General features: G+C 41.5%; 1 protein-coding gene and 1 long non-coding RNA gene across 4 annotated transcripts in view; one reads left to right on the plus strand and one right to left on the minus strand.

Annotated features, from left to right (window-relative positions):
* NUP133 (nucleoporin 133) overlaps positions 1-11106 on the minus strand; it is a 73049-nt gene extending 61943 nt beyond the window's left edge. Inside the window, exons 1-3 of one of the 2 annotated variants that reach the window (XR_010114814.1) lie at positions 10804-11099; positions 8797-8915; positions 944-1047 (exon numbers count right to left, since the gene is read on the minus strand). Coding sequence is in view for 1 of the 2 variants with exons in the window: in XM_055234631.2 (XP_055090606.1) it covers positions 944-1047; positions 8797-8915; positions 10804-10985 (405 nt within the window). In the remaining variant the exon portion in view is untranslated. Of the gene's footprint in view, positions 1-943; positions 1048-8796; positions 8916-10803 lie in introns of both variants that reach the window. The other variant, XM_055234631.2, reaches the window with a different exon arrangement.
* LOC129458633 (uncharacterized) lies at positions 11106-17433 on the plus strand. Of its 2 annotated transcripts, none has more exons than XR_010114816.1 (3): positions 11106-11178; positions 12858-12970; positions 17182-17433. It is a non-coding gene; the product is annotated as an uncharacterized lncRNA (long non-coding RNA). The 2 variants fall into 2 exon arrangements; XR_008649691.2 differs by having other exon boundaries at positions 11136-11412.
* Positions 17434-19711: the final 2278 nt, after the last annotated feature.

A 19711-nucleotide genomic window follows, 5' to 3' on the forward strand; every position in this document is an offset into this window, starting at 1 on the left:
AAGTATCTTAAGAGATATTGAATCATGAAAATGTAAAGCTAGACCAAACTCTGAAGAACAACTATCCTAACCTCTTCCCAGGCTAGAAAAGTCCAGTTAAGAGAAGGCTAAGTAAGGTTAAGACAAGTGCTTAGGCTTCCTATGGAACTTTCCCAATCTACTCTTGATTTGTTCATCTGACATTTAAAATTAGCATGACCAAAGACTAATTATACCAAGTTACCTAGGAAACATTTCTTAGACTCTCAGCCAAATATCAGGATCCCTCAGCTAACTCAGTATGTCCCCCAGGAATTCTCCTTCACCTATTACTCCTAACCACATACACCCTTTTGTAGGCAGCAGTAACACAGAGTTCGGCAGAAGTGAAGAGTTGAGGTAAGCAGGAGCCCTGAGTTCCAATGGAACATGGCCAAAGAAGTAATGACTGGCGGAAGAGAATAGTGTATCTAAGCTGTAACAAACAGAAAAAGGTTGCCGAGGATAAGTTACTAGACATGCAAATGATAACCCACTGTTGGAAGTGGACAAGTGAAAAGTTTAACTAGCAATTGGTATCATATTTTCTTATTGTATTAAGCATCATTCAGTAGGTTCAACAAAACATAGTTCTATCTTCTCAGAAATATGCAAACTCAAAGTTCATTTGCTTATGTGGATAGCTTCATTAGGCAGACGGATTCGCATTATATTCATTGAAAATTTCAATGACTCTAATTTTATTAAATGTAAACACAGATCTTTAAAAGGGGGAAACTTTTTTTCCAATATACAAATGTGTACGCATGCTCATTATTTCACATCACTATGAAAATGCAAACTCTTAATGCCTAAGTAGTTTCATATTGACTATCTTCCAAATGTAAAAAAATTAGGGTAAAAATTAAAAGTCAATTGGCATTCCTCTCCTCTATCTCGTTCCAGCTCTCTAAAGAGCCATTACCTTAGTAATAGGTGACAGAGCAATCTTCCAAATAATGAGCTTCTCTTTGCACACCAGACAAGCCCATCCACCTTCATCTATGTTAATGGTCAGCTGGTCATCAACTAAAGGAAAAAATGAGGTGGGTGATTAATCTTATAGTATAAATCTTTATTACCACACGCTTTTATCAAAAAAAAGTAATTGGCACACTCAGAAAGGACTAATTCACAACAAATACTTTTGAATATTCCAAAATTATCAACACCAAAAACAACAGATCTATTTAACTCTGATAACCAACTTTAGAAATATATCTAACACCTGTAATCCCAGCACTTTGGGAGGCCGAGGTGGGTGGATCACGAGGTCAGGAGATGGAGACCATCCTGGCTAACATGGTGAAACTCCATCTCTACTAAAACTACAAAAAATTAGCTGGGTGTGGTGGCACGTGCCTGTAGTCCCAGCTACTTGGGAGGCTGAAGCAGGAGAATTGCTTGAACCTGGGAGGTGGAGGTTCCAGTGAGCCGACATCATGCCACTGCACTCCAGCCTGGGCAACAGAGCTAGACTCCATCTCAAAAAAAAAAAAGAAAAGAAAAAAGAAATATATCTAAAGGCAAAAAGTGTATTTGAGACATTTAATATTCCTTAATTTTTTGTTACAAACAGACCAGATAGCTTGTTTCCTATAAGACATATTTAGGCCAGGCACGGTGGCTCATGCTTATAAATCCCAATATTTTGGGAGGCCACCCCGGGAGGATTGCTTGGGGCCAGCCTGGGCAACATAGTGAGACCCTCTCTCTAAAAAAAAAAAAAAAAAAAAAAAAAAAATAGCCAGGCTTGGCGGTGCACTTTCCAGCTACTAGGGTGACTGAGGCACAGGAGAACCATTTGAGCCCAGGAGATTGAAGCTGCAGTAAACCATGATCACATCACTCCCACCTGGTCAAGAGAGCAAGACTCCATATTAAAAAATAAATAAGCAGAAACAACAACAAAGAGGCCAGGCAGGGTGGCTCATGCCTGTAATCCCAGCACTTTGGGAGGCCGAGGTGGACGGATCATGAGGTCAGGAGTTCAAGACCAGCCTGGCCAACATGATGAAACCCTGTCTCTACCAAAAATAGAAAACAAAATTATCTGGGCACAGTGGCCTGCACCTGTAATCCTAGCTACTCAGGAGGCTGAGGCAGGATTACTTGAACCTGGGAGGCAGAGGTTGCACTGAGCCGAGATCGTGCCACTGCACTCCAGCCTGGGCAACAGAGCGAGACTCTGTCTCAAAACAAACAAAAAAGAAATATTTAGCAACATGTATAATTTTATCGATAAAGTAACACAAATAACAAACTCATTAACTATATAAAACATTTCAAGAAAAACAATGTTCCTCCAAAAGCACATAATTTTCAAATAAGAGCTCCTTAAAGGAATGATAAATTACTTACTATATGGAGACAAAGAGTTACATTTTCTATTAAGTGACAAAACTAAATTAGCATATGTCTTAAGTATTGGTGGTAAACCTCCATAAACGTGTTAACAGCCCTGGAAATTTTATTAAGTTGAGCTTTGCTCTTTACTTAAAGAAAGGTAGAAGGGTGAAGTAAAAGGCATAGATAATGTACAAGCAAAAATATCAAACCAAGCCTAGGCTAAGTGAGGCTTTTTGCTCCACTGAACTATCATCTGCTCAGTAATTTTCTTTTTCTTGAAAACACTACAACTCCAGATCCTGGACTGGTGTGCCTTTAAGGGCTGACTTAACAGTAGTTGGCAGGTTTCTAAGTGGGGAAAGCGTTCTTCAAGTTGACATACCTCTTTGTTTTATATATCCTAATTTATAGGGACTCTCTGAATTTCTCTATTTGGGGCTGTGTTATTTAATCTAGTCTGTTAAAATATGAGTAGTACGTTAAAAGGTTTAAATGTAATTTAAACTGAAATTTTTTAGAGGGGAAAAATATACATATATATACAATATATATATACATTTATTTATTTAAAACAGAACAATGTACATAAAGGTTAGTAGTTGTCTGAAAACAACTATCTCTAAAGCTCCCAAGGACCTACAGGCAAGATGTGCAAGTTCCAGTTGATGAGATATATTCCTTCTTCTAAAACAGAGTACTTTCAGCATTTTATTTTACTGTTATTAACAGTAATATATACAGTAAATAGTTATTCACAGTATAATACATTTTACATCAAGATACACCCATACACAATTTAAGAAAAACAAACAAAATTTACTAAACATATGAGATGCATTCTATTTCTTCCTTTTTTAAATGCTGATCAAGAACCACTAAATTTTGGTCACCCCTACAATTTGAAAAATACTGTTCCAGAAAAATCACGAAGATCTAGAATTCAAGCCTTAATAAAAATGACTTCAGCAGATACTAAGGATGCTCTGAACTTTGCTCTTCCAGTATCATCCAACTGCTCATCTTTAAAATTGCCTTTCTCTAAGGCAGGGATTGCAATCCTAGTCTCTGATAAAATAGACTTTAAACTAATAAAGATCAAAAGAGACAAGAAGGCCATTACATAATGGTAAAGGGATCAATTCAACAAGAAGAGCTAACTATCCTAAATATATATGCACCCAACACAGGAGCACCCAGATTCATAAAGCAAGCCCTGAGTGACCTACAAAGGGACTTAAACTCCCACACAATAATAATGGGAGATTTTAACACCCCACTGTCAACATTAGACAGATCAACGAGAAAGTTAATCAGGATATACAGGAATTGAACTCAGCTCTGCACAAAGTGGACCTAATAGACATCTACAGAACTCTCTACCCCAAATCAACAGAATATACATTTTTTTCAGCACCACACCACACCTATTCCAAAATTGACCACATAGTTGGCAGTAAAGCTCTCCTCAGCAAATGTAAAAGAACAGAAATTATAACAAACTGTCTCTCAGACCACAGTGCAATCAAACTAGAACTCAGGATTAAGAAACTCACTCAAAACCGCTCAACTACATGGAAACTGAACAACCTGCTCCTGAATGACTACTGGGTACATAACGAAATGAAGGCAGAAATAAAGGTGTTCTTTGAAACCAACGAGAACAAAGACACAACATACCAGAATCTCTGGGACACATTCAAAGCAGTGTGTAGAGGGAAATTTATAGCACTAAATGCCCACAAGAGAAAGCAGGAAAGATCCAAAATTGACACCCTAACATCACAATTAAAAGAACTAGAAAAGCAAGAGCAAACACATTCAAAAGCTAGCAGAAGGCTAGAAATAACTAAAATCAGAGCAGAACTGAAGGAAATAGAGATACAAAAAACCCTTCAAAAAATTAATGAATCCAGGAGCTGGTTTTTTGAAAAGACCAACAAAATTGATAGACTGCTGGCAAGACTAATAAAGAAGAAAAGAGAGAAGAATCAAATAGATGCAATAAAAAATGAAAAAGGGGATATCACTACCGATCCCACAGAAATACAATCTACCATCAGAGAATACTACAAACACCTCTATGCAAATAAACTAGAAAATCTAGAAGAAATGGATAAATTCCTCGACAAATACACCCTCCCAAGACTAAACCAGGAAGAAGTTGAATCTCTGAATAGACCAATAACAGGCTCTGAAATTGTGGCAATAATCAATAGCTTACCAACCAAAAAGAGTCCAGGACCTGATGGATTCACAGCCGAATTCTACCAGAGGTACAAGGAGGAACTGGTACCATTCCTTCTGAAACTATTCCAATCGACAGAAAAAGAGGGAATCCTCCCTAACACATTTTATGAAGCCAGTATCATCCTGATGCCAAAGCCTGGCAGAGACATAACCAAAAAAGAGAATTTCAGACCAATATCCTTGATGAACATTGATGCAAAAATCCTCAATAAAATACTGGCAAACCGAATCCAGCAGCACATCAAAAAGCTTATCCACCATGATCAAGTGGGCTTCATCCCTGGGATGCAAGGCTGGTTCAACATATGCAAATCAATCAATGTAATCCAGCATATAAACAGAACCAAAGACAAAAACCACATGATTATCTCAATAGATGCAGAAAAGGCCTTTGACAAAATTCAACAACCCTTCATGCTAAAAACTCTCAATAAATTAGGTATTGATGGGACGTATCTCAAAATAATAAGAGCTATCCATGACAAACCCACAGCCAATATCATACTGAATGGGCAAAAACTGGAAGCATTCCCTTTGAAAACTGGCACAAGACAGGGATGCCCTCTCTCACCACTCCTATTCAACATAGTGCTGGAAGTTCTGGCCAGGGCAATGAGGCAGGAGAAGGAAATAAAGGGTATTCAATTAGGAAAAGAGGAAGTCAAATTGTCCCTGTTTGCAGATGACATGATTGTATATCTAGAAAACCCCATCATCTCAGCCCAGAATCTCCTTAAGCTGATTAGCAACTTCAGCAACGTCTCAGGATACAAAATCAATGTACAAAAATCACAAGCATTCTTGTACACCAATCACAGACAAACAGGGAGCCAAATCATGAGTGAAATCCCATTCACAATTGCTTCAAAGAGAATAAAATACCTAGGAATCCAACTTACAAGGGATGTGAAGGACCTCTTCAGGGAGAACTACAAACCACTGCTCAGTGAAATAAAAGAGGATACAAACAAATGGAAGAACATTCCATGCTCATGGGCTGGAAGAATCAATATCGTGAAAATGGCCATACTGCCCAAGGTAATTTATAGATTCAATGCCATCCCCACCAAGCTACCAATGACTTTCTTCACAGAGTTGGAAAAAACTACTTTAAAGTTCATATGGGACCAAAAAACAGCCCGCATCACCAAGTCAATCCTAAGCCAAAAGAACAAAGCTGGAGGCATCACGCTACCTGACTTCAAACTATACTACAAGGCTACAGTAACCAAAACAGCATGGTACTGGTACCACAACAGAGACATAGATCAATGGAACAGAACAGAGCCCTCAGAAATGATGCCGCATATCTACAACTATCTGATCTTTGACAAACCTGACAAAAACAAGAAATGGGGAAAGGATTCCCTATTTAATAAATGGTGCTGGGAAAAGTGGCTAGCCATATGTAGAAAGCTGAAACTGGATCCCTTCCTTACACCTTGTACAAAAATTAATTCAAGATGGATTAAAGACTTAAATGTTAGACCTAAAACCATTAAAATCCTACAAGAAAACCTAGGCAATACCATTCAGGACACAGGCGTGGGCAAGGACTTCATGTCTAAAACACCAAAAGCAAAGGCAACAAAAGCCAAAATTGACAAATGGAATCTAATTAAACTAAAGAGCTTCTGCACAGCAAAAGAAACTACCATCAGAGTGAACAGGCAACCTACAGAATGGGAGAAAATTTTTGCAACCTACTCATCTGACAAAGGGCTAATATCCTGAATCTACAATGAACTCAAACAAATTTACAAGAAAAACACAAACAACCCCATCAAAAAGCGGGCAAAGGACATGAACAGACACTTCTCAAAAGAAGACATTTATGCAGCCAAAAAACACATGAAAAAATGCTCATCATCACTGGCCATCAGAGAAATGCAAATCAAAACCACAATCAGATACCATCTCACACCAGTTAGAATGGCCATCATTAAAAAGTCAGGAAACAACAGGTGCTGGAGAGGATGTGGAGAAATAGGAACACTTTTACACTGTTGGTGGGACTGTAAACTAGTTCAACCATTGTGGAAGTCAGTGTGGCGATTCCTCAGGGATCTAGAACTAGAAATACCATTTGACCCAGCCATCCCATTACTGGGTATATACCCAAAGGACTATAAATCATGCTGCTATAAAGACACATGCACACGTATGTTTATTGTGGCACTATTCACAATAGCAAAGAGTTGGAACCAACCCAAATGTCCAACAACGATAGACTGGATTAAGAAAATGTGGCACATATACACCATGGAATACTATGCAGCCATAAAAAATGATGAGTTCGTGTCCTTTGTAGGGACACGGATGAAACTGGAAAACATCATTCTCAGCAAACTATTGCAAGGACAAAAAACCAAACACCGCATGTTCTCACTCATAGGTGGGAACTGAACAATGAGAACTCATGGACACAGGAAGGGGAACATCACACTCCAGGGACTGTTGTGGGGTGGGGGGAGGGGGGAGGGACAGCATTAGGAGATATACCTAATGCTAAATGACGAGTTAATGGGTGCAGCAAAACAATATGGCACATGGATACATATGTAACAAACCTGCACATTGTGCACATGTACCTTAAAACCTAAAGTATAATAATTAAAAAAAAAAAAATTGCCTTTCTAAGCTTGTGTTGATTGTATCTGTCAAAATTCCACACTAATTCTCCACCAACAGACTCTTCTAAAGGTACACCACGACAATGGTAACGTCATAAATTTGTGCACACAGCCTCTGGGATGCTACATAGGATCCAGAAATGGAGGTAGGACTTGATTTTACTGTATTATTAAACCCAATAACATTAGTTGCCAGTTTTGGGGTTTAACGGTAAACTTCATAAACCTGATCAACTCTGTAAACAGGACTGAATTTTGCAAATACAGTATTTCCCCCTTTTATCTGCAGTTTCAAATACCTGTGGTCAATCGTAGTCTGAAAATATTAAATGGAAAATTCAAATGAACAATTCCTAAGTTGTAAATTGCACGCTGTTCTGGGTAAAGTGATAAAATCTCATGCTGTCCTGCCTAAAGGTTGTGAATCAACCCTTTGTGCAGCATATCCATACTGTATACCCCAAGCTTGTCCAACCCATGGCCCAGGGACACGTGTGGCCCAGGAAAGCTTTGAATGCAGTCCAACACAAGTTTGTAAACTTTCTTAAAACATTATGAGATTTACACACAGACCTTTTTATTATTTATTTTTAGCTCATCAGCTATTGTTAGTGCAAGTGTATTTTATGTGTGGCCCAAGACAATTCTTCTTCCAAGTGGCCCAGGGAAGCCAAAAGATTGGACACCCCTGAGACTATCCAGCTGTTTGTCACTTAGTAGCTGTCTCAGTTACCAGATCAACTGTTGCAGTAATGCAATGCTTGTATTCTCATTTTAGTTAATGACCCCAAACGAAGTACAAGAGTAGTGCTGCTGATATATTGTTATAATTGTTCTACTTTATTATTATTGTTGTTCATCTCTACCGTGCCTAATTTATAAACTGAAGTTTATAATAGGTGTGTACGTATTTAAAAAACACAGTATATATAAGGTTTAGTACTATACAAGGTTTCAGGCATCCACTGGGGATCCAGGAAGATATCCCCCAAAGATAATGGGGGACTACTGTACAGTACCTAAAACCATTAAAGACTTAATTTGATTGTGTTCAAATAAACTCATTCTCCTTCTCGAATGTATTATATATCTCAATTAACAGTAAAAAAAAAACTAGACAGGTGGCCAGATGCGGTTGCTCACGCCTGTAATACCAGCACTTTGGGAGGCCAAGGAAGGCAGATCACCTGAGGTCAGGAGTTCAAGACCAGCCTGGCCAACATGGTGAAACCCTGTCTCTACTAAAAATACAAAAAATTAGCCGGGCATGGTGGCTCACACCTATAATCACAGCTACTTGGGAGGCTGAGGCAGGAAACTCGCTTGAACCTGGGAGGTGGTGGTTGCAGTGAGCTGAGATCACACCACTGCACTCCAGCCTGGGTGACAGAGTGAGACTCTGTCTCAAAAAAAAAAAAAACTAGACAGGCCACCCATCTCTTACCATTTACATAAAGGTATACTAGAGAAAACATAAATTTAATCTCTATGCCACATCTAGGCTCCATTTTAAACTGCTAATACAGGTAAATGGAAAGATGACACCTACCTTCAGCCAATGTTAGGGCTTCCATGACTTTAACAGGAAGAGAAGATCCAAACGTTTTCACATCATAGTTCACAGACTCAGTTATGGAGTGGTGTGGGAACATTCGTGTTGGTGTTCCTCTAAAGAAAAGAGTCTATATTACCTTACTTGTAACTTAAAATTTTCCATTATCCTAATTTTTTATGTATATATTTTCACAATAAGGAGTTCCTTGAAAAAAATTAACACCAGCTCATATTTACCATGTAATTAAATATAATATTTTTCATGTAAAAAAAAAAAAAACAAGACAGGATTTAGGAAAACTTGGCTTCAATCCCATAGACTCTAGATTGAAATGCATGCCTGTATTCACCTAAACTCCTTATAATTCTGCCTCCTTAGCTGTGAAATAAGGCTTAACTAGACCAGTGTTTTTTTCAAACAGCGGGTCATTTTGCAGATCTCAACATTTTTGAAAGACAGAAAATAAATCATCAGCTTTTACCATAGGTTGTGGTCAAACACATTTTACAAATATTGGCTTAGATGAGATTTAAGCTCATCTGGCTTTAGGGGTTTAAGAATCTACCAGATCTGGCTGGGGCAGTGTCATGTCTATAATCTCAGCACTTTGGGAGGCCGAAGCGGGAAGATTGCTTGAGACCAGGAGTTCAGGACCAGCCTGGGGAACGTGGCAAGACCTTGTCTCTACAAAAAAAATTTTAAATTAGCTGGGCATTGTGGCACCAGCCTGTAGCCTGGGCGACAGGGAGTGAGACCCTGTCTCTTAAAAAAAAAAAAAAAAATCTATCAGATCTGTACAACCAAGCAAGAAATCAAACAGGTTACGAGCATCAGCTGTTACATGGTCTTCAACAGCAGGTATCACAGTAAAAACTTTATTTCTTGCTCACCCTCTTCTTAACATTTAGAATATTGTAAAGTCACCAGAATAAAAGTTATTGTATGTCTTATCATGAGAATTAAATGAGAAGATGCACATACAGAATGGCTAAGGGCTTTATTTCCTGACAGAGGATAACAAAGGTTTTTCTTCAAGAAGAGATTAGAAATAACACACACAGTAAACAAAGTATGCGTTTATTCTCCAACTTTTCGCAAAAGGAATAGAAAACACTGACAAGATCAGCACTTTGAAAAGTACTTTTCAAACTATGCCAAAAAAAGTCAAAGATACGGTGTATTCTTTCAAAATCACTTCTCCTTTAAAGTACTGAAAAATTGTACAGATAAATTTTAACCATAATTTCAAGACACAATACTTTGTGTTTCCTGCAGGGAAAAAATCATTTTTTATAGATGAATTCAGAGAAAACTATGCACAAACACTAAAGTTTTAGGTTAATTATGAACATGGTGTGTGTGGGGGGGGGAAGGGTGTGTGTGTGATGATTTTACTAGTGCTCCAAACCAGCAGCTTTAGTAACTAAACTACCACAGTACTCTTATCTCACTTATTATGTAAAGCCTTTTCCTTACAATTTACCTAGAAAGTTAAACTCCGTAGCTAGAAACCCTTTAATTACCAATCATCAGATATTAATGTCAGTTGGTATGTTAGGCATTAAACAATGATCTTTCAGGGTTGTAGGTCCTCATTATCACCATCATCTTTACATCTGCATCGTGGCAATTCATAATAACTCCTCTGGCTCAGGTGAGATATATTATCGCCATTTCACAGATGAAGAAAAAAACGTGTGACTTACACCAGATCACAGGGGTAGTAGGTGGGAAGTGGGTAACCACTGATGCGAATCCAGTTTGTACTTCACTTCTGCACAAAGGTATCCATGAAAAATGCAAAGTGGGGAATCAACTGATCAACTGATAATCAAAATGAAGCAGATATGACCTGCAAGAATGGAAAAGGTCTATTTTCCAATACTGTGGCATTCTCTTCCGCCGCCCCGGTTCCAAAGGCTTCTAAAGACACTAACCTACCCGGCCCACTGCAGTCCGTGAGACTGTTGGTTGCCAGACCCAACTAGGGAGATTACTTACCGCGAGCTTAGCGAGCTACGCCGGCCGACCGGCGAGAAGAGCACTGGGGAGCTGACTGCAGACCCCAAGGGCAGACCCTTCCTGCTAGCCGTCCGGGGCGTGGAGCCGGGCCCGAGTCCGGCCAGCGGGCCTCTGCGGGACCCGGGACCCGGGGTCCGCGGAGAAGGAGCTGCTGGGAACATGATTCGAAGGAGCAGCGACTAGGACGGCGAGGGATCAGGCCGTCGGGTTGCAGCGCGGCCGCGCGGAACTTAAACACCTAAGGGAAGTGATGGCGCGCGATGATGACGTCAAACGCAATGGCTCCCGCGGGTTGCGGTAGGAGCGCTGGCGGGGATGTGATCGTGACGTTAAGGGCGGCGCCCAGTTCGCGAGGTGGGTCTGGAAGGCAGCCGGTGGCCCCAGATCTAGAACCGTTGCAGTGCTGAGCTTCCGGGGACGTGAAGCCGGAAAGCCAGGCGCCCTTCTTGACTGCGCCTAGGTGGAACTGGCCCTCCAGCAGCTGGAACGTAGCCTCTTTTCACACTGGTAGTTCCTGAGCCTCTTGTGAAATGAAAGATGTTGCTCGGTCCAAGCTGAGGACGGAGAAAAGCCGTAAACCTGACACTGGTATCGCACTGTGATGTTTGTTGTTTTCTAGGTTTGCCATTTTCCCATTCAACTTTGTGCAGTCTCATCCACGCTGATGACGCCACAAATCCGTGTCTCTAACCTGGATCCAGCTCAAAACCCCCAGACCCCTATCATTCAGCTCCCTAGGGGACAATTTCACCTGGAAGTCCTGTGAACTCCTCACAATCCACTTATGAGAAGCGCATTCATGTTTTCCTTTAGGACCCCTCTCCGACCACCATCTCTGTTCCAGCTTGGTAAAACTGGCCAGTTGTCCAAGGCAAAGAGAAGAGCTCTATCTGTAGTCATCCCTCCCACCTACCTCCACCCTAAGATCATGGTATACGTTGTAAGGTCCTACGTATCTGTACTAGATCACACATTTGCACTGCCTCTGCCCTGGTTCTGGTACTTACCTTTCCCTCGACCACTGCGTAGCCTCTTTTCTGCCAGCTGAGCGAGTAGGGGAGATGGGGAGAGGGTTCCTTACCTGTGCCTAGTCTTCCTCCACTCTATCTTCTCACTGCCAACACAATGAATTAAGGCAAACCTAATGCTACTCTTGGGCCTGTAAATGCTTCAGTGGCTGACCATTGCCAGTAGGTTACTTGCTAAGCTCCTTTGCAAGGTCCTATGTGATCTAAGTCAGGTTGGCTTTTCTGTCCGTGTTGTACTTCCACCACTTCCCACTTGCACTCCACATTCCAGGAACTTAAAAACCCAAATCTCCCTCCAATGCCCATGTACATGTTTCTTTCACCTGGAATGCACTCCCTGCCTTGTTGGTCCAGAAGGCTCCTACCTTCCGCATCAAGTCAGTTCTGTGCTGCCTTCTCAGTGAAACCTTCCACAGGATTAGGTACCCCTTATCCTTTGTCCTCTCTGCTCCTGTGTGTAGACTGTATTTTTATCCTGCATAATAGTTTGTTTTCATAATTGTCTCTCAAGTACTTCTTTTTAAATGTCTTGACAGCAGGAGCAGTGACTTTGTTACCTTTGTGGCACACAGTAACAGACACATAGTAAACTTTCATTCAACATGTGTTGAAATAAGGGAATGGTTAAGTAAACATTGACGTATCGACATGTGGGAGACCACAGTGTGGGTGTCAGTTGTTGACATTCCCCTGGGAAGCCAGTCATCTATCTATGCACCAGTGGCATCTGAGCAGTCATCTTGCCAAGGTTACATAGGCTAGCTTCTTTACTCCTTCTCCCACCTGGGTGTCTAACCCAACTTGGCAGCTTGTTGAGTCTTACAGCTCTGAGAGCCCAGTGCATTTCCTCCCTGTTTCATTCTTACAAGGAGGGGTGTGAAATAGGCAATAGAGAGTATTAATAGTTGTGTCTGAGAGGATTGGTGGGATCAATTTTATTCTTGTGCTTTGTTAGACTGGTTAGTGGTTTCCCCAGCATCCTAATGTAAAAGCTGTTGTTTGCAGGAGCTAGAATGACTTGCCAGCCACCTTTGAGCAAGAACTTCCCTGGAGTCCGTATGGCTATTGAAGGATAGTAAGCAGACAGCACTAAAAGTCATCCATTCGTTATGGATTTAGTGAGTACCTACCATGTGCCAGGCTATGTGATAATTGCTAAGGCTTATAACTAAACAAAGCCCAGTGGGTCCTATCCTCATGGAGATTACAGACCAATGAGAAAGACAGACACTGAAAAAATGAACACAAATATCCAGCTACAAGCTGAGATATGTACTATGAAATAAAAGAGCAAAGTGTATGCGAGAGAATCACTGGGGCTACCTATTTTTGGATGGAGGTCTATAAAGGCCTCTGGGAGAAAAGGACATTTAACCTGAGACATGAAGCATAAAAGAATAGGAGGAAGAATGTTTCAGGCAGAGGATCCTTGGCCAAAGGTCCTGAAGCAGCAAAGGACTTGGTGCATTCTAGGGACTTTATTTATTTTTATTTTACTTTATGATTTTTCTAGAGATTGGGTCTCACTGTGTTGCCCAGGCTGGAGTGCAATGGCATGATCAAAGCTCACCACATCCTCGACCTTCTGGGCTTCAGTGATCCTCCTGCCTCAGCCTCTGAGTTGGGACCATGGGCATGTACCACCACACCTGCCTATTTATTTATTTATATATATATTTTTAGAAATGGGGTCTCACGGCCAGGCACAGTGGCTCACATCTGTAATCCCAGCACCTTGCAAGGCTAAGGTGTGGGAGGATGGCTTGAGGCCAGTAGTTCAAGACCAGCCCCTGGGCAACATAGCGAGACCCTGTCTCCCCAAGAAATTTTATTTTAAATTCTAAAAAAATACAATTAAAAAAATGGGGTCTTGCTATATTTCCCAGGCTGGTCTCAAACTCCTGGCTTTAAGTGATCCCCCAGCCTCAGTCTCCTGGGTAGCTGGGATTAGAGCCAGGGACTTTAAACAAACAAATCAACCTGAAAGACTAAAAGTAAAGGAAATTGGAGAGACAAGGAGAGACCAGGAAGGGCCTTGTAGGCTCTGTCAAATAAGATCCTAGAGAATGCCAGGTGTGGCGGCTCACACCTGTAATTCCAGCACTTTGGGAGGCCCAGGCAGGTGGATTGCCTGAGGTCAGGAGTTCAAGACCAGTCTGGCCAACATGATGAAACCCCGTCTCTACTAAAAATACAAAAAAATTAGCTGGGCATGGTGGTGTGTGCCTGTAATCCTAGCTACGTTGGAGGCTGAGGCTGGGAAATTGCTTGAGCCAGGAAGGTGGAGGTTGCAGTGAGCTGTGATGGTGCCACTGCCCTCCAGCCTGGGCGACAGAGCTAGAAATGCAAATCAAAACCACAATGAGGTATCATCTCACACCAGTTAGAATGGCGATCATTAAAAAGTCAGGAAACAACAGGTGCTGGAGAGGATGTGGAGAAATAGGAACACTTTTACACTGTTGGTGGGACTGTAAACTAGTTCAACCACTGTGGAAGATAGTGCGGCGATTCCTCAGGGATCTCGAACTAGAAATACCATTTGACCCAGCCATCCCATTACTGGGTATACACGCAAAGGAATGTAAATCATGCTGCTATAAAGACACATGCACACGTATGTTTATTGCAGCACTACTCACAATAGCAAAGACTTGGAACCAACCCAAATGTCCAACAATGATAGACTGGATTAAGAAAATGTGGCACATATACACCATGGAATACTATGCAGCCATAAAAAAGGATGAGTTCATGTCCTTTGTAGGGACACGGATGAAACTAGAAACCATCATTCTCAGCAAACTATCACAAGGACAAAAAACCAAACACTGCATGTTCTTACTCACAGGTGGGAATTGAACAATGAGAACACTTGAACACAGGAAGGAGAACATCACACACCAGGGCCTGTTGTGGGGTGGGGGGAGGGGGGAGGGATAACATTAGGAGATATACCTAATGTAAATGACGAGTTAATGGGTGCAGCACAGCAACATGGCACATGTATACATATGTAACGAACCTGCACGTTGTGCACCTGTACCCTAGAACTTAAAGTATCATTAAAATATATATATATATATATATATATATATATATGAAGACTGTCTCAAAAAAAAAAAGAAAAAAATCATAGAGAAAACAGATGGTACCCTCAAGCTAGGTAGTTAAAAGAATTTAATAAAAGAATGTTAGAGGCTGGGGGCAGTGGCTCACGCCTGTAATCCCAGCACTTTGGGAGGCCAATGTGGGTAGATGACCTGAGGTCAGGAGTTCGAGACCAGCCTGGCCAACATGGCAAAATCTTGTCTCTACTAAAAATACAAAAATTAGCCAGGTGTGGTGGTGCGCATCTGTAGTCCCAGCTACTTGGGAGGCTGAGGCAGGAGAATCACTTGAACCTGGGAGGCAGAGGTTGCAGTGAGCTGATATTGTGCCACTGTACTCCAGCCTGAATGACAGAGCGAGACTCCGTCTCAAAAAGTAAATGGGCTGGGCGCAGTGGCTAACACCCATAATCCCAGCACTTTGGGAGACTGAGGCGGACAGATCACAAGGTCAGGAGTTCGAGGCCAGCCTGACCAACATGGTGAAACCCCGTCTCTACTAAAAATACAAAAATTAGCCAGGCATGGGGTGGTGCGCGCCTGTAATCCTAGCTACTCAGGAAGCTGAGGCAGGAGAATCGCTTGAACCTGAGAGGTGGAAGTTGCAGTGAGCCAAGATCGCGCCATTGCACTCCAGCCCGGGTGACAGAGCAAGACGTCGTCTCAAAAAATAATAATAATAAAATAAAATAAAACGTGTGCCATGGTGGTTTGCTACACCTGTCAATCCATCACCTAGGTATTAAGCCCCACATGCATTAGCTATTTTTCCTGATGCTCTTCCTCCCCCCACCCTCCCACATATGTTTTTTTAAATGGTAACAGTGGCCGGGCTCATAGTTCACGCCTGTAATCCTAGCACTTTGGGAGGCCGAGGCAGGCGGATCATGAGGTCAGGAGTTCAAGACCAGCCTGACCAACATGGTGAAACCCCGTCTCTACTAAAAATACAAAAATTAGCCAGGCATAGTGGCTCATGCCTGTAATCCCAGCACTTTGGGAGGCCGAGGTGGGCAGATTACGAAGTCAGGAGTTCGAGACCAGCCTGGCCAATATGGTGAAACCCCATCTCTACTAAAAATACAAAAATGAGCCGGGCATGGTGGCGTGTGCCTGTAGTCCCAGTCACTCGGGAGGCTGAGGCAGAAGAATCACTTGAATCCAGGAGGCAGAGGTTGCAGTGAGCTGAGATTGCGCCACTGCACTCCAGCCTGGGCGACAGAGTGAGACTCCGTCTCCAAAAAAAAAAAAAGAAAGAAAAAGAAATACAAAAATTAGCTGGGCATGGTGGGTGCACGCCTGTAATCCCAGCTACTCAGGAGGCTGAGGCAGGAGAATCGCTTGAACCCAGGAGGCAGAGGTTGCAGTGAGCCGAGGTTGGCCACTGCACTCCAGCCTGGGCAACAGGGCAGAAAAAAAAAAAATGGTAGCAGTTCATGTTGAAAAGGCTATGGGGAAACAAGCACTGCTTACATATCTATCTGGTGGGATTGTAAAAGTACAATCTTTTAAGAGGACAATTTCTATCAAAAAGCCTTATAATTACTTGGCAATTTCACCTTAGAAATGTATGTGAAAAAGTCAAATAACAAAGACAGTATTGTTTATAATAGTGAAGGAAGTAGAAAGTAACATAAATGGCCAACTATAGATTTATAGTGCATCCACATTATGGAAAAGTGAAAAAAAAAATACAAAGGTCCTGAGTCTGAAAAAAAAAGCATTATGAAAAGCTGTATTTAAAAGAATACATATGGATGTGAGTAATGAACACTTAACAATGTAGGAAAATATTCATGCAAATTTTCTAAAAAGCAGTTTGGTTAAAAACAGTATGTGCAGAGAATTAGGTCAAAGTTGCAGTTACGTAAGATGCGTAAGTCTAGAGATCTAATGTACAGCATAAGGATTATAGTTAACAACATTGTATTATATCCTGAAAATTTGCTGAGAGGAGATTTTATAGACTCTTTCCTCAAAAAAACCCAAAAAAGGTAACTATGGAAGATGATGGATAGGATAATTTGCTTGACTGTAGTTTACTATGCATATACATATCAACATCATGTACACCTTAAATATATAGAATAAAAAATAGTGTGTGCAGTGATACGGTTTAGGACCTACCACCCCAAAATGTGGCACCTTGGCATTTGGGAACACAGTAGAAGCAGGAAGATCATTCTCTGACCTTCTTCCACCCTTCTCCCCTAAAACAGGTCATAAGACTCTCATTTGAGAGATGCGTTCTCCATACCTGGAGGAAAGAAACATCCTTATCTCTGGACACAGGGTCGCAAAGAAGAGTCTGAACAAACAGGCTTTACCAATTTCCCCCAGTTATTACCATTAGATCAGACCTTTGTCCAGTCATACCTTTCCACAAGTTGTCCACTCATCAAACCTAAGCATAAAAATGCACAAGTTTCCCTGTTTGTTTGGGTCTTCATTTCCAAAGGCTCCTATGTCACGTTAAACTTTTAAATAAATTTGCATGCTTTCTCTTGTGAATCCGGTTTTTGTTATAAGGGCCTTAGCCATGAACCTAAGATGGGAAGAAAAGGTATTTCTTTTCCCCTACATGCAATGTAAGCGCATTTAAATTTTGTTAAAATAAATAGAAAAATACCTCCCCAGTGTAGACATGGGTGTATGTGTGAGGCACCCAGCCAACTTGTGGTTCCACTTGAAGATGTGCCTCTTCTCTGTATGTCCTTCCCAAAATATCACCTTTGCAGTTAAGATCAAACTTTGATTTATGTGGGACTAACAACTGCAGTCAACAACAGGAAAGCAGCCAGAATGATTCCCTGCCGACGTGGTGGAATTATTAGACTCCCATTCTCACAGCATGGTAATTAATGTGTTAAAATGGAGAGGCACAGGAACAAGGAAGAATGCATCCAGAAATTACCCGCACCCAGTCATTTTCAGGGCACTCATCTAATCCTGTCAATGAAACTTTTTGCGATGGTTCTAAATTTCAGTGTGGTTTAGAAGTCCTTCAAGTAGTGTGGAATTTTTTCACTGTCTCTGGCATCCGTGAGATTTCTGTCAGGCATCTCAGCTTGTAGGCCATGTAGTCTCTGTCACAACTCCTCCCCCTTGTGGCTGTAGGGTGAAAGCAGCCACAGACAATTCCTAGGAGAACGAGTAGGCTGTTTATGGACACTGAAATTTGAATTTCAAGTATTTTTAATGTGTCATGAGATAGTCTCTCGATTTTTTCCAACAATTTAAAACTGTAAAAACTATCCTTAGCCTTCAGGCTATACAAAAACAGCTGTTTGCCAACCCTTGCACTAGCTTTGTGAGGGAGGCACAGCTGGCAGCCAGCACAGGACCTAGCAAAATCGAAGATGCCCAGTAAATGTTTATTGAATGAATTCAGTGGACAGAGATGACCAGGAAAACCCCATGATGCCTCAGAAATACACTCCAAAGGAACTTTTACAATGTAGTTTTCACATAATTATTTCATTCATATTTGTTTTGTAACATTTGTACGGGTTTTCGCTTATTTATTTACTTTTGAGACAAGGTCTCACTCTGTCTCCCAGGCTGGAGTGCAGTGGTGCGATCTCAGCTCACTGCAACCTCTGCTTCCCAGGTTGAAGCGATTCCCCTGCCTCAGCCTCCTGAGTAGCTGGGATTACAGGCATGAGCCACCACGCCTGGCCAGGAATTCATCTTATTTTATAAAACTGCCAAAGCTTATCAAAAATAACCTAAAACCAGGCCAGGCGCGGTGGCCCATGCCTATAATCCCAGCACTTTGGGAGGCTGAGGCAGGTGGATCGCTTGAGCTCAGGAGTTCGAGATGAGCCTGGCCAACATGGTGAAACCCTGTCTCAACTAAAAATACAAAGAGCAGCCAGGCATGGTGGCACACACCCGTAGTCCCAGCTACTCCGGAGGCTGAGGCAAGAGAATCACTTGAATCTGGGAGGCGGAGGTTGCAGTGGCCAAGACTGCGCCACTGCACTCCAGCCTGGACAACAGCATGAGACTCCATCTCAAAAGAAAAAAAAAAGATGGATTCCCAAAATGGAGCCCTACTTTTATAAGAATGCACTTACGAGGGATTGACCTACAATGGTTTAACTTGTGATTATTCTTTGGGAACCTGTCAGGCCCAGGGTCAGGGGAGACCTTGAACATAGAGACAAGCTTGGGAGGGTATATAACAAAATGCTGAGCTCAACAATGTGAAAATTTTCTTTTGCGTTTCTTCTTGCCTGAAACTGTGTATGTCATTAATGCTGAATTAATTCACAACTTGCCTAGGCTTATTTCCTCCTCTGTGAAATGGGGAAGATAAATATTTGTCTAAATTACAGGCTTGTCAAAGTATCAAATGTAACATGCAAACACTCTGGAAACAAAAAAGTGATACCAGAACACAGTGTTACAACTACACCTCTTTATGATCCCTAGCTGCATTCTTGTTATTAATTTTCCCCTGCCTTCCCACTCCTTCAAAACTAGAAGCTCCTTGAGGGCAGAAACTGTGCCTTACTCATCTATCATCAACTTCACAGCACAGTTCCTTGTCCCTGATGTGCATAGGAGATGCTTATTTACTGCAGTGAAACAATTAAACAATATTTGTAGGTAGGAAACAAGTGATGACATTAACAAACTTGATAAGGAGGAATGAATGGAACTTTTAATTACAACATGTTTTTCGATATGTGTAATGTTAGTCTTTTCTTAATTCCTGAATCTCCACAGCCAAATTCTACTAAG

This window comes from Symphalangus syndactylus, chromosome 19 (assembly GCF_028878055.3).
Source record: "Symphalangus syndactylus isolate Jambi chromosome 19, NHGRI_mSymSyn1-v2.1_pri, whole genome shotgun sequence".
Classification (NCBI taxonomy): Eukaryota; Metazoa; Chordata; class Mammalia; order Primates; family Hylobatidae; genus Symphalangus; species Symphalangus syndactylus.